Source organism: Branchiostoma belcheri, unplaced genomic scaffold (assembly GCF_001625305.1).
Source record: "Branchiostoma belcheri isolate BF01 breed outbred unplaced genomic scaffold, Haploidv18h27 scaffold4, whole genome shotgun sequence".
Taxonomy (NCBI): Eukaryota; Metazoa; Chordata; class Leptocardii; order Amphioxiformes; family Branchiostomatidae; genus Branchiostoma; species Branchiostoma belcheri.
The window spans coordinates 1,602,388-1,618,460 of record NW_017804020.1 but is presented as its reverse complement, the minus strand read 5'-3'; the positions used below and the strand labels follow the sequence as shown (position 1 = coordinate 1,618,460).

Below are 16,073 nucleotides of genomic sequence, written 5' to 3'. Positions count from 1 at the left end.
TTACACTTGTTAAAACTAGTGCTGTGTACCTGTTTGCTGGATCGGTTCCGGACTTGTAAAAATGTTTAGGTTCAAGTAAAAAAACAACTAAAAGTCAAGAACCGATTCCGGACTTATTGAAAAAAAAACATGTCACATACCCCTTTTCTTTCCACATGACCTAAAAACTTCCATAGATTGCAAAATATGCACTGCAAAATTAAGAAAACATTGCCATCGGGCATTGTCACGTGTCGGCCTCCATGTTATGTGAACAAAGTTTTGCCCAAACAACTTTGCATGGTTGTCAACATGCAATTTTGTAGGCCATGGGTTTAGGTCCGGACTTACAAGTCCGGAACTGAACCTAAACCTCTGGACTTGAATCCGGACCTGAACCTAAATGTGGGTTTAGGTACACAGCACTAGTTAAAACCATTGTAAAATAATAGCAAGCAGGCAGGTAGTTTCACATACTTTGCTTTAATGAGATGAAAGAAATACCTCTTAATGATAAAAGTAAAAGAACAATAAGTTGTAACGCAAATTATAACAAAATCAGGGTCATTTTTCCTCACGGTATGGTGATTTTACATTGCGTTACGTCTAATCTAATTATTTACGTAATTATAATAATTAAGAAAAATGCAAATCCTGATGATTCATTATCAGGTGGTAGGACCACGCCTTTGGAAGATCATGGGCGAGTGTGTTTGGACGGGGAAGAACTCGGCGGTTAAAATTCGCCTTGGAAGACCCGCTACGTCCGTTTTAGGTGGTGAGTACCAGTGAACATTGTCCTCTATATTCTCGTTATTATTTTGAGTGAACTTATTGCACTGAAATGAAGCAAAAACACAGAACACGGGGACCATTCCCTGGGTTTAATCCTACACTTAGTAGAACGGCCGCTGGAGGGCGCCCCTTTACGTTCCCGAGAGTTCACAAGGAAACGCTTGAACCGCGATCAGTCGGGTAAATCGCATTCTGGTCCAGGTGTCACACGTTCCTTTCAAACCGTGTCCAAGCACGATTCTCCTAGCCTGGTTACCAAACCTATTATAGCTCCCGAGTCCTACATCCAATATTTGCGGAGAGGATGTAGGACTCGGGAGCTATAATAGGTTTGGTAAACCAGGCTACGATTCTCCTAAACAGCATTCATTGTTGTTTGATGAAAAAAAATTCAAGGTAGCGTGTTATCTGTTACCGATATTTCAGCGATGTTTGGGCATTTCATAGCAAGGTTGAATATGCAAAAAGTCTGTATTTACGCTTAAGTTACACTTGTCCTAAGCTATATTTTCATATGTTGCAACATTTGAGTCTTCAACTTGGCGAATTTTTGTAAGGGGTTTCCATAGTCAGAGTACGCGTCATATCCACAGCACTTCTTGTGTCCGACAGACCAGTGTTGTCTCTGACAGTCTCGGCTGCAGTACCGGGTCAGCTTGCACTGAGCACACAGCTTCAAGGTTGATCTGTAGAAAAGAGCGTAACGCAAGCTGTTTAGGACTACAGAAAAGAATTCCGGAAAGTTTTTCAACTGCATTTTGTACTTGATTGTGGGCTACATATACAGAGAAATTCAGATGGACAAGGTGCCATTTGAAACTGCATGATGTTTACCTCCACACTGTCTAGCCTAACAGACTATTGCCCTGTTTATTCTTACTCAAATTGTGTACAGCCTGTCTGTTCTACCACTTGCTTATGCCTGCCACATGCTTCATAAGTGTAACGAAACCTACCTGTGGCCCCGTTTGCCGCACGTAGGGTTGCAGCATTTCAACAGCCCGGTCTGCAGTGCCTCTTGTATCAGTTCCATCAGTTCTCTGGGTGCGCAGACGCCTCCGACTACGTCCATCTCGCAGTACCTAGTTCAGTAGTAGCAGAAGTATTGGTTTTGATATCGAATAAGAGAAAAACATTGCAAGTCTGAATTGAGGTTTGCACAACAAGTCAGAGATTCTAAAAATCCACCACATTTTCGATTTTGTGTGGCGAGTTCACCCCATTTCCCATGTCTGACCTTTTGACATTGTCATTGTGCCTATCCCCCCATACCCGTGTGCTGCCAGCCTACTTTCATGTATACCTACCCCATCTTCTGTCTCTAGTTCCAACTGGGATCGTATTCTGCACGAGACCTTTGGCCACCTCACCTGTCAATCTTTCCCCACCCACCCCACGTGCTGTCAACCTACTCTGACATGACAAATACACAAACCCACAGCTCAACTAGCCTTTACTACTCTCTAGAGCCGGCTGGAAAGAGTAGAAATTGGAAAATGGGGAGATAACATGCCAGTGGAGTTGGTTCGCTGGAGAGTACCGGTTGCGACAAACTGTACTGTACTCTCTAGCGGACCAACTCCCCGGCGTGTTATCTATCTATTTGGCCAATTTCTACTCTTTCCAGTCGCCTCCCGAAGCCTGGTAGAGGCTACGCCTTAGCCACCTATAACAATACTTTAGTATACGGAAGTAACAGACGTTCATTCTCACTTACTCTTGGGCCGCCAAGCAATTGACGTCGGTCAAATCAACTCTTGCTCCGAGCTCGATCAGTCGCCGAACTACGTCCACTCGTTTGAAAGCACAGGCCATCATGAGTGGGGTCCTCTGGAAACCGTCCCGTATGTCTAACGTTGCACCGTGATGTACCAGCAAGTCCACTACTTTTATATGCCCTGGATTTGCGGCGTGAGAAATATACATCAAGCAACGTTGGTCGTCGACTTTCGCAATTCAATAGGTGTATACATGTAGATAATTCTATTTCATGTATCTAGCTTCGGTTAGGGACGTCCCTCCGATAGGACGTTAAATAGAAGTCTCGTGTTTGGGAGAGCCACATCCCACGCATGTTAAAGAACCCACCGCACTTATCGAAAAGAGTAGGGGTCCTCCCGGTGTGAGCGATTCAAACCTTACTGTCTGGTCTTACGCAACTTGTACTTTATATTTAATACATGTATTAATACATGCACACTGAAACTGGTGTGTTCTGCCTAAAAGGCGGTTTACCGGCTATGCCAAACAAACAAACAAACAAATCGATTCGATACTGGTTAACATCATTTGGCAAAGGTATGAGTCGTCGAACTCTATTTTTTTAATCGCCGGCCTACCTCTGGACGCTGCTATGAGAAGGGGAGGAGCTGATGTCCCAATGGACCTCTTCGTTAAAGACGCCCCCTTGCGGATCAGCAGCCTCGCTACATCGACATGCCCCATGAAGCAAGCGATGAACAGAGCTGTTGCATTGCCGGTGATTTCCTTGCCGCCCTGAGTGTAGTCAATGTCTGCACCTGCGTTTGGTGGATAGTTTAGTAAAACTGAATACACATGAGAGAGATTTCAGAGAGCTTCGGTCAGGATAGGACGTAAAGAGGCCCCTTGATGGAGGAGGGCCACCTCGAAACCAAAGGGGCCCTTCCCGGCGTGAATGTACTTACTCTAATCCCCAAGCAGATCCTACGGTAGCAAGGCAGTATCCAATGCGGTAGAGGAGTGATCATTCCGGGCCAAAGGATACTGCCTAGCCACCGTAGGATCTGCTTGGAGATAAGATACTGTACAGAACTGGTGTGTTACGCCTAAATCTGAGAGAAAATATCATATCCTCACAACTTTGCATAGTTAAAAAGCAACGATCAGTTTTCAAGTTTCCCAACCATTGATTGCACGACAATTGTACATATGGAAACAAATATTGATCGTAGTATTTTAACCATTCTATATTCTATACCTTTCAAAAAGGTATTTGTGAATGAGATTTCGGGTAATATCAACCCGGCTTTAATAATGCTTGTAACCCTCAGTAGCCGTGCTAGTCTGAGCTGGTACGTGAATTGTCTGCACAACTTCCATTGCCCCCACTGAGAAATAGACTAAAGAGTATGTCAGAGGAGTACAATTTTTCTACCCTCCAACCAGCTGAGTTTGGTGGGGAAAGATAGTTACATTTTATACATGGCCAGTTTTTTTGTCACTACCCCCACCTTGATACTGCACTGCTAGCCTCCTGTGCAGCTAGGCCCCGCGGCGGTGGGGAAGAGTTTTTAACGCGTTATTTTAATATAGCCGGCCATCCCGGACATAGCCGCCGAGAGAAGGTTGCTTTCCCGTGGGCGGAAAGCAACCTTCTCTCGGCGGCTATGTAGGATGGCCGGCTATATTAAAATAGCGCGTTAAAAACTCTTCCCCACCGCCGCGGGGCCTAGCTGCACAGGAGGCTACTGCACTGCCTGGTCAATTTGATACTGTCTTTTTGCCACCCAAGGATCTGCCTGGAGATTACAATTTTGCAATCTTGGGTGCCTTGTAGAGGCTACGCTTACCTGCTTGCAAAGCTACCATGACGCCCTGAAGGCAGCCTTTGTCAGCAGCTTGGAGCAGAGCTTCATTCGCGATTTCCGCCATGTCGTCAGGACTGTTGTTGTGGGCACAGCTTGCGCGCGTGTTGTCTGAGTTCGAACTGAAGACTTGACTCGGAAAAAATTGTCTTGACACGTAACGTATTGTTTTCTCAAGTGCATTGTGGCTCTCCAAGGGGCATACTTCTGTAATTCACGCGATTTGTGTTCACAAAATTTCACGGTGGAGGTGTTCACAGAACACCTAGTTCACTATAGCAGTGAGGTGAGGGGATGAATGACAAATTATTTGTTAGCTGTAATTATAAGTTCACGGTATACAGAAGTGACAGTGAAAACAGTGAACACAAAAGTACAGTGAAAAAATAAGGAATTACAGTATAATAGAAAGGTAACGATCTGATGCCTGCGGATGATTGATTGAAAGATGTTCCCCACAAACCTCTGCTTGGAGAGTAGCTAGGTGCGCGATTTAGACAGACGCTAGAAATGACTAATTGTAAAACTGACAGTTCAATGAAATCAAAGAGGTTATGGTGAAGGTCTTCTGCGTCGCCTACTTGTCCTACCTCCAAATGCCTTTACCGAGTAACAGGTTTGGTGTTCATTAGTAGTATAATTGGTACTAAACAACTTGTATTTTCTATGTAATTATATGTGATCATAATGTAGTTGTTATATTGTAGTGTTGTATATATTGTAGTCATTAAGTAAACATTGGGTAGTTGTTGTATTGTATATATTGCAGTTATCAAGTAATGATGGTGGGATTGTTATGTTATCATGACGTAATTTTAATTTACAGGGTTCCATGATCCAGGAAGAGTAGTAACGAACTGTTGTTTTTTTATAGCTTGTTTCAACACAATCAAGCCCATGCTGTGTGTCAGTTACATCAAGGCCGAAATATATTTCCATCCGCGATAACTTAAAAGGCGCCGCCAAACGTCTGAAGTTACCATTGCAGGAAGACCGGCATGTTGAAGGTGCAAAAATAATTTGGCTCGCTAGAGGTCCCCCTTGACACGTGCAGATGACTAACGTTAATGACTGCAATGTGATATTTTCAGGAGAGAAAATTGGTATTGGACAAAGGTTAGATATGACAAACTTCTTGACTGAATTAAGGCAGTGTACAGTAACAGGAATTACGTTTGTGAAGATTAACAGGAATTATGTTTTTTTAATGAAGGAAAAAGTTGTCTAAGTAATTAGATTATGTTTATTAGATCGGGTAGTTTTGGACACCTGTGTAAAAAGAGTGTGGCGTGGTTCGTTCAAAATGGCGCGTTGGTACGACGAGGATGCTCTGGGATGTTACTTTTGTGTAACTTTGCGGGCACTTTTACATGTTTTTGCCGGTAGAATGTTTTCTAAACTGTGCGGTAGAACGGTGGAAGTTTTCGCGATTGATTAGTCGCCGTTCTCGTGGTGTTCTGAGGAGAAAATGCGGAATTCCCGTAAATTTTGGAGAAGAAAGGCGGCAAAATGGCGAGATAGTGGGCGTGAGCGGTGTGGCTGTGTGAGGACTTCGCTTTTCCCTACAGGTAAACAACAAACTTTTTTTGGCTGACATTATTCTCGTGCAACTAGTAAAGAACACCGTATTCAACTTTGGCAAGCTACTAGTACATTTTGTAACTTCGGTGTTGGTTCTGTAACTTCGGCGAAGCGACTTCTTGATTTGTGACGTGCTTTGAAATACTCGTTTTCTTGAATATTTTCCATGTGTGGTGTGTGTTTTTTGTATGTGTATTCTCATTTGTCAATTTTGAACGCTATGAGTTCATATTTGTACAAATTGCGCTAACAAAAAGGAGGTTTAACTCGTTGCAAAAACTTTGTTTTTCTCCACGTGGTTCAAAACACCTGATGGAATGTGCAGTGTGCATGAAACCCCTTTGACGTTCTTCGCCAAACCTTGTATTACATGTCTGAATACGTCACATTTGTGGAAAAAGTCTAGTCGATCATATCTCTTCTTTTAGTGTCATTTAGATATTACGAATCATGAAAAGCGAGCTTGTTCATTTCTATTTTGGACGTAAATGAAATCATACTAATTATCATATGAATCTCGGCGACCAGGTGTTGGCGGGAAATTTGTACTCTCCAAGCAGAGGTTAGGGTCTGGGGTTATTTTTGGCGTGTTTTTAGCCTTTTTTTAAAATCAGGGTTTCTTTTTTGTACTGGAATTTTTCTTTTAGTTGGGTTGGGTGAAAAAAAAATTCCAGTGCAAAAAAGAAACCCCAATAGAAAAGTCTACAAACACACCAAAAATAACCCAAACATCTGCTTGGAGAGTAGGTAAATTTTAGCAGCACGTGCTGTGATAATCCACATGTATGTGGTGGGCAGAGTGGGCAACAAGTTTTTAAACATCGTACACGGAGTTTTATTTGGATTTTGCATATACAGCTTCAGTTTTAGCTTTCCATGATTGGTGGAATTTTGCCGCTCATGACGGACAAAAAATGTTGCCTAATTGTCAGACAATTATGCATTGCATTGGGCATATTTACGTTGTGAATTTTTTTTTTAGTTGTGATTCAATTTTTTATTCTGTTGTTGCTATTCACTAGGTACAGTTTTTGTTGTCAGAAATTTATACAGGTTTTTAACATTACTCATAGTGCTTGTATTAAACTTGGTATGTCTTTATTTTTAGGTGACTGCTGACTGATGCAGGTATGACTCCTGGCTAAACCTGATTTGAGAAGATTGGACCAAACAAGACGACACCAAATAAATATAAGGTGAGAAAAAATCTAAATTTTGTATGTTACCTATAAATTTTTCTTGGTATTTTTGAAGCAACTGTGTAACCTAGGTATCATGTTGTTTTGTTAGGTGACTGATGCAGTAGTGATGGCTCCTGTCTGACTACTGTCTGAACCTGACAAGAGAAGATTGCACCAGTGATTTAAAGACACCAGCTGAATATAAGGTGAGAAAAACTAAATTCTGTATTTTACCTACCATTTACATAGTGTTATTTGAAGCAAGTGTCTGAACTTATAATGTTGTACATGTATAGCTAGGTGGCTGCTGACTGATGCAGTAGTGATGACTCCTGTCTAAACCTGACAAGAGAAGTTTGGACCAGACCAGACCTGGTGATTTGAAGACCTCGTATAAATACAAGGTGAGAAAAACTGAATTCTGTATTTTCCCTGCCATTTACATAGTGTTATTTGAAGCAAGACAGTGTCTTAACTTATAATGTTGTATAGTTAGGTGACTGCTGACTTAAGCAGTAGTGATGGCTCCTGTCTAAACCTGACAAGAGAAGATTGGACCAGTGATTTAAAGACACCAGATGAATATAAGGTGACTGAGAAAATCTGTATTCTGTATTTTACCTTGTAAATTTACTCGGTGTAATTTGAAGCAAGTGTCTAACTCATGATGTTGTATAGCTAGGTGGCTGCTGACTGACGCAGTAGTGATGACTCCTGCCTAAACCTGACCAGACCAGACCTGGTGATTTGAAGACCCAGGATAAATACAAGGTGAGAAAAACTGATTTCTGTATTTTACCTACCATTTACATAGTGTTATTTGAAGCAAGTGTCTTAAATTATGATGTTTTATAGTTAGGTGACTGCTGACTGATGCAGTAGTGATGACTCCTGTCTAAACCAGAGAAGTTTGGACCAGTGCAATGTGATTTGAAGATACCAGATAAATATAAGGTGAGAAAATCTGAATTCTGTACTATCTATTTCTATGTCTATGTCTATGTCTAAATTCAAGCAAAGGAATACAATGTAGTTCAAATATATGTTGAATTTCTTGTCCTTAGTAAAAAAACACCTGTTTTCAATCATTCAGTGTTGCCTGGAAATGTTTTTTTGTGTGTGCATCATGTGAATTATTCTTTGTACTGTTACGTGGGTCCTGATGTTCCTCTTCTGAATGGGGGAAGCCTGTGATGACGGACAACTGGAAGACTGTCCAGACTTCAAACCAGACCAGACCAGTTGACCTGAAGACAGAGTGATGAGTTTGTACAGGTGAGATGATGCTTTACAACTTGCATGTTTCTTTGTCCTCTGATGTGTTAAGAACTCGAGGTGATATACAATACAACCTATAACATGTTTGAGGCCCTGTTCATGATTTAAAATTTGTTGCCAATCGATTTGAATTGAAAAAATAAATCGAATTATTTGGGAACATGAACGCTCCATTTCGGTTCCGTTGCGATTTATTTTGAACCACCTCACGAGGTGGTCTGAAGTGATAAAAATGTTTTGCGTTTGTCGAACTGTGATCATTAACGCACAGGAGCGAGTCATTCCAGGTTGACGCTGTACAACCGGGAATGTGGGGTCGGTCATAGTTCGCAGCGTGGCTTTTTGTACTGCAGATTTTTTTATGTCGGCAGTTGAATGTAGTAATAAACGTGCCTGTTGTGTGACATTTTTTGTTGCAAGGTCAATAGCTGTTTTCACACACTGACTTTTGTTTCTCTGCCTTCAAGATGCAGACCCGGAGACTGGACTGCCACGGGAGGATCAGAACCTGACTTTTATCGGCAAAGCTATGTGTGAGTATGGTTTCTTTGTTAACACAGGACGTTACACTCCACACACATACACTCAAATTTCTCTCCCTCTTTAATGCCCAGTTCACTCTACTCTGAGGGTCCACATGCCTTTTTCCGTGAGGAGCCGTTAATCGTAGCCAGTTACTTTAATTACATGTCTTTTGGCCAATCCTGAATTCATTGCAAAGAGACTGCCTACATGCCCTTTTTTTTAAACAGGCCTTTTTAGTCTTGAAATTCATATTCACTACCCCCTATGCACATTACTGAAAATTGCCCCCTAAAATTGTCGCTTTACACTTAAATTCTCTGAACACTTAAGTTAATTGATGCCCTTTTTTCTTAAGACGTAAGCAGGCCTTTCGAGTCATCCCTAACCCCCGTGAGCGTCACTAAAAATTGCCCCAAAATTGTCGCTTTCGGCCCTTTACACTGAAATTCTCCATGTTTTTCATAAGCCTTTTTAGTCTTCGTAATCACTTCACCCATGCAGGAGGCCCTCATAAGCGTCACTTAAAATTGTCACTTTGGGCCCAAAAGTCTCCAAACTTTTTTCTACCAAAAAAACTTAGGTCTTTCCAAGTTAAAAGTATTTCACATTAATTGCATAACTGGTACCCTCACCTGGGTAATTAATTGGATTAAAATTTTCCCGCCAAAAAACTTAGTATATAGAGGACTCTAACCTTGAACTTGTGCCCCCTCCTCCTTACTTCTGGACTGTTAGCTCCACTGCTACTACTCACACAGTACATTACCAACACTGTTCCAACATCCAACCTTTCTTTCCACTGAACTTCTCCCAACGCTAATGCTACATCAGACCAACCTCCCCATGCACTTAGTTCATTGAGCGAAGCTTCTCGACCTCTAATTTCTCACTCTCCTGTCAGCAATGTAGTCAGCGTGCTCCCCAGGGGATGTCTTTGTGGAGACATGGTGCTTCGAAACACCAGCATTCTTGTACAATTGACTGACAGGAAGCGTGAGAAACTACAAGTCGAGAAGCTTCGCTCAATGAACTAAGTGCATGGGGAGGTTGGTCTGATGTAGCATTAGCGTTGGGAGAAGTTCAGTGGAAAGAAAGGTTGGATGTTGGAACAGTGTTGGTAATGTACTGTGTGAGTAGTAGCAGTGGAGCTAACAGTCCAGAAGTAAGGAGGAGGGGGCACAAGTTCAAGGTTAGAGTCCTCTATATACTAAGTTTTTTGGCGGGAAAATTATAATCCAATTAATTACCCAGGTGAGGGTACTAGTTATGCAAATTTTTTGGCGGGAAATTGACTAAAAAAGAAATTAACACAACTCTGAAACAGGTCTTTTAAAGATAAAGTTTTTTTTGCAGAAAAGGGTGACTTTTGGGCCCAAAGTGACAATTTTAAGTGACGCTTAAGAGGGCCTGCATGGGGAAAGTGATTATAATTTTGGGCGGCTGCCTATCGATTACGAAGACTAAAAAGGCTAAATGTTTACGCCTTATGAAAAATATGGAGAATTTCAGTGTAAAGGCCCAAAGCGACAATTCTGGGGGCAATTTTTAGTGGCACTCATGGGGATTTAAATAGTGATTACGATGATTTTGGGCAGCTGCCTGCAGATTCTGAAGACTCGAAAGGCTAGTTTTTTTTTTGCAGAAAAATCTGTTTGGAGACTTTGGGCCCATGTGACAATTTTGAGTGACGCTTAAGAGGGCCTGCGTGGGGGGTAGTGATTAGAATGATTTTGGGCGGCTGACTATCCCCTTAAAAAGACTAAAAAGGTTTGTTTACGCCTTATGAAAAAAAAGGGCATGCAGGCCCTCACTTTACAATGAATTCAGGATCAGCCAAACAACATGAAAAATACGGAAAATTTAAGTGTAAAGGCCCAATGCAACAATTTTGGGGGCAATTTTTAGTGACGCTCACGGGGGTTAATAATTTCGATGATTTTGGGCAGCTGCGTAGTAGGGCCAGATTTTAAAGACTCTAAAGGCCTGCTTACGTCTTAAGAAGAAAGGGCATGCGGGCCCTCACTTTACGATGAATTTAGGATCAGCCAAACGAAGTGAAAAAATCAACTAAGTGTTCGGAGGATCTAAATTAAGTGTTTAAGCCCTAAAGCAACAATGTTGGGGCATTTTTCAGTAATGGGGGGAGGGATTATTTAGACTTAAGGCCTGTTTTTAAAAGAAAAAAGGGCATGCAGGCTGTCTCTTTGCACTGAATTCAGGATTGGCCAAACAATGTGGAATTAAAGTGGCTGGCTACGATTAATGGACCCTCAGAGTAGACTGTGAACTGGGCACAAGGGAGAGAAATGTGAGTGTATGTGTGTGGAGTGTTGTCCTGTGTTAACAAAGAAACCATACTCACACCCCCCATCTTCTTTCACGCAGCTGCGCCGATAAAAGTCGGGTTCTGATCCTCCCGTGGCAGTCCAGTCTCCGGGTCCGCATCTTGAAGACAGAGAAACAAAAGTCAGTGTGTGAAAACAGCTATTGACCTTGTAACAAATTATGTCACACAACAAGCAATATGTTTATAAACCACATTCAACTGAAGTGCCAAAATGAAAAATCCATCATGGTACAAAAAGCCACGATGTGAACTATGAGCTGGAACTGTGTACAGCGTCAATCCGGAATGACTCGCTCCTGCGCGTTAATGATCACAATTCAACAAAAGCAAAACATTATAATATATATCGCTTCAGACCACCTCGCAAGATATGGTTCAAAATAAATCGCAATGGAACCAAAATGTTCCCAAATAATTCGATTTATTTTTTCAATTCGAATCAATTTGCAAAAAATTTTGAATCATGAACAGGGCCTCCAACATGTTATAGGTTGTATTGTATATCACCTCGAGTTCTTAACGCATCAGAGGAGAAAGAAACATAATATATGCATGCAAGTTGTAAAGCATCATCTCACCTGTACAAACTCATCACTCTGTCTTAAGCTCAACAGGTTTGGTCTGGTCTGAAGTCTGGACAGTCTTCCGTCATCACAGGCTTCTCCCATTCAGAACAGGAACATCAGGACACACCTAAAAGTAAAAAGAATAATTCGTATGATGCACACAAAAAACATTTCCAGGCAACACTGAATGATTGAAAACAAGAAATTCTAACTACATTATATTCCTTTGCTTGAATTTAGACATAGAAATAGTACAGAATTCAGATTTTCTCACCTTGTATTTATCTGGTATCTTCCAATCACATTGCATTGGTCCAAACTTCTCTGGTTTAGACAGGCGTCATCACTACTGCATCAGTCAGCAGCCACCTAACTATACAACATTATTTGTTAGACACTTGCTTCAAATCACCAGGTCTGGTCTGGTCTTGGCGGCTTTAGACAGGAGTCAACATTATACATTTGACAAATGCTTCAAAACACACAGTAAATGATAAGGAATACAGAATTCATATTTTCTCACCTTATATTTGTCTGGGATCTTCAAATCACGAGGTCTGGTCTGGGCCAATCTTCTCTTGTCAGGTTCAGACAGGAGTCATCACTACTGCATCAGTCAGCAGTCACCTAACTATACAACATTATATGTTACACACTTGTTTAAAAAAAAACACACGTGAACGGTAAATACAGAATTTGGATTTTCTCACCTTATATTCATCTGGGATCTTCAAATCGCCAGGTCCCACAGGAACATGGTCATGTCCCTCATGGTCAGGTGTACAGGTATATATAAATGAAAAATTTTGTCAGAAAAGCTACGAGCTACAAAAGTTACAAACAATATTCTCAGAACATCCATCTCAAGACAAGACACATCATACATCCTAAAATTCAGAACACTTCAAAAAGTTCTAAAATCTGCTTTTGGTTGGGAAAAGGGCACAGGCTATGCTAGTGAGGTAAACTCAGTAATTACACTCAGTCAGAAGTGAACATAGAATGTCATGAACAAAAAACAATCACATGTGAAAATACATCTCACATATTATATCAAAACAATCATCTTTGACAAATAACACATGTTGACAAAACATCCATAGCACAAAATCTAAGCTACCTATGGAAAAAATCAAACTGTATTATGTAATAGCCAACAAGTTCATACAGCATCTGCAGCAAGCATGAAAAACCTCCAAACAGTTAACAACGACACATGAAATGCATTTCAAACAACAGTTCAACAAACTTTAAACACATGACAGACAGAACATTGTAAAAGAAGAATGCATGTAGTGTGCCCTTTGCAAATAAAACATTTTGATTAAAAAAATTGTTAACAACATAATTTAATTTGGTGTTCTAGGTAATGCAACATATAAAATCACACCACTGGTGGTACCAACAAGTGTCGATATCGCTCACCCATTTCAAATCATTTGAACATTCATAAAACAATTTGACAGACACTTATAATAATCATAATACACATTTGTGGGAAGGAATAGAGGTGGTAAAGCATAAACAATGAACATTGATACCGGTAATAATCAAAGCCAATAATGGAACTGGTACCACAATTCTTACAGATAATTGCAAGAATTCACATCATACATAATGGATAAAACAGCCAAATAAAGCTCAACTCATTCACTCTGTAAATGAGAAACAACGTTCTGATTCCATCACGTAAAGAATACATATGAATAATTTCTATCAATACTATACATATACGATCATCATTCACCTAAAAATGTAAGCACTTCTTTGCTGGGAATTTGTACTTGAAATAATCTCTCCAATGCTCCAACGAGCTGTTTCATCAGACCGCTCGGCAGCGCCCCATGCGACAGATTGACTAAGGCCCACTCTAGACGAAGCATTTCGCGACAGCGGTAACTGCCGACAGCGGCACGCCGACAGCAGGAACGCCGTCTAGAGAGGATTCCCGACAGCGTAGTCCCGCTGTCATGAAATTTTCTGACGACAGCTCCAAAGTTGTCGGCCGACAACTCAGCGGGAGTTCCCGACAACTTAAAGTGCGTATAGAGAACTCGCGACAGCGGGAGGTCAGGGTTCAGTTTGTCACAGAGCATCTAAAATGTTCCCCTCGACATCCTGAAGCACCTGTAAAACTCTGTATCGCACAGTGTGCCTTGAACAAATTTTTGCCAAAAGGTCGCGGGTTTCTTAACGTATCGCCAGATCCTCCGGTGGACAGGATCACCACCTTTGGCCACTGAGCAATGGCAGCGGGGAGGTAAGCAGGGCGCGACGTGTCAGCAACATCTCCCGGTATCTCAACCGTCTCCGTCGTGCACCCCTTGCTCGTCGCCTCATATTGGACAAGACGCGAGTGACTAACATAAAGAAAAACATCTGACACACGGCGAGGAAAAACATTGGCGGCTCCCCCGCCATTTTGGATTTCACGCGTTAGAACATTCGGATGTTCGATGTTCGATGCGAAGACATTTGTGTGTATAAAGACGTCGCGACAGCGGCGTCCCGACAGCGGGAAATATCGCCGCTGTCGCGAAATGCTTCGTCTAGAGTGGGCCTAAGTGCAGCATTAAATACGGGGGAACAGTTGCTGGAAGTAATTTTCGAAATTCTGTGTTCTTGTTTCATTTCACTGCAAGGAGGTTTGTCTACATTAGTCCAGAGAGTAATAAAGATAAAATTGAGTGCAACTTACCACCAAAAAGCGGACTTGTCGCGTCTTTCTGGGCAGAGTTGGACAGAGAGTTCTCTCCTTCCATGCACACTCGCCATCTTGGAACCGCGTGTTTCACGCACAGCTGCCTGGCCCACCTGTTCATCATGAGCAAAATTTGAATTTGGTAATTAAGTTAGCAACAGCCAATAGGCAAGCACCTCTCATGCAGGCCCTGCCCCAAAGTACTGGTACACAATGACGCAACTAAGTCCTTTCTCCCTGAATATAAGTTGTTAAATTTGACAATACAATGTACTTAGTATGTTGTTTGCTAGGGAACAATGTTAGCCAAATAGTTTGTTGTTTACCTGTACGAAAAGCGAAGTCGCCGGTGAACGACGTGCACACTCTGTCTCTTCATTTCTGGTGTTCCCGAAAATTCACCAGGTCGGGAAAATCCGCATTTTCTCCTCTGAACATCACGAGAACGGCACAATTCTACCGCGAAAAGGTCACAACTTTCTGCTGTACGTTTTAGAAAGACATTTCGCCGATATAAACTCAAGAAGGTAACAGTTTACCCTGAAATGTGCACAAAAATAACATCCCAGAGAATTCTCGTCGTACCGAACCACCATTTTGAAGGGACCATACCAAATGCGCTTTCTACAGGTGTGCAAATTACAGCCGCCAAGCCACGTCGAATTACGAAGAAAAAATTCAATCTCAAAGAAAATGAAAAGCGGTGTTTTTTAGCCACGTGGAGAAAAGCGAAATGTTTTTTTTTTTAGAAATATGAACTCGCGGCGATGTGTGGTCAAGAAATAAAACATACACATAACGTCACCGGTTACAGGGCCACGCACAGAAAATGTAACAAAGTCATAAGGCTATGAGAAATACTTCACTGGATGAAGGAGGTTGGATTGTTCTTTTGCCATAATAACGTGTTACTCTTGTGTTGATTTCAACAACAGCATTTCGTCCCAGTTGCTTCGGCGAACTTCTCGCTGTTTGGATATGAATACTGGTATTCCGGGACCTTCAGCACGCTTCAGAGGCAAAACAGCACCGGGCTTTAAAGCAAAAAAGAAAAGAAAAGAACAAACCCTGTATTGAGTACGTCAAAGGCCGAAGCAACTTGACACGATTTACGCCAAACTAGAGTGAGTCCCTTCCGCGCAACCTGGTTGCTACAACCGCGCGTGTCCGCTGTAAGTTATACAGGAATGACCACTAGACATGATATCAAAAACACCATTTGATATTCCCTCAAGTTATTCCAGCGATCAACAATATGGAAGGATTCCGAAAAACATATAATTACAAACCAGAGAACATCTTAAGTATGCAAAGCATTGAGAAATAATGCAATTAAAAATGATTTTTTTCATGTTCAACGCAGGAATTTCAAGTACATTCCTCCCAGCGTTCGATCCGCCATGTTTGCTCCTGTTACCATGGGCACGGGTTCTATTTACTCCCACAGATGACACTAGCCAGCATTCCAAGCAGGTTGGGTTTTTTTCTCTCTCCATTTCTAGGCGGAAAAATCAGCAAAATATTCACGAAAAACCGCAAGTCATAGTCAGATGT

At 41.7% G+C, this 16,073-nt stretch overlaps 1 protein-coding gene across 1 annotated transcript; it reads right to left on the bottom strand.

Annotated features, from left to right (window-relative positions):
- Positions 1-446: 446 nt before the first annotated feature.
- LOC109477068 (tankyrase-2-like) lies at positions 447-4,529 on the bottom strand. The gene is made up of 5 exons (XM_019778108.1): positions 4,326-4,529; positions 3,114-3,293; positions 2,492-2,672; positions 1,731-1,856; positions 447-1,460 (listed from the first exon to the last, which is right to left on the bottom strand). The coding sequence occupies exons 1-5, from the start codon at positions 4,405-4,407 to the stop codon at positions 1,277-1,279; spliced, it is 753 nt and encodes a 250-aa protein (XP_019633667.1). The 5' UTR covers positions 4,408-4,529; the 3' UTR covers positions 447-1,276.
- Positions 4,530-16,073: the final 11,544 nt, after the last annotated feature.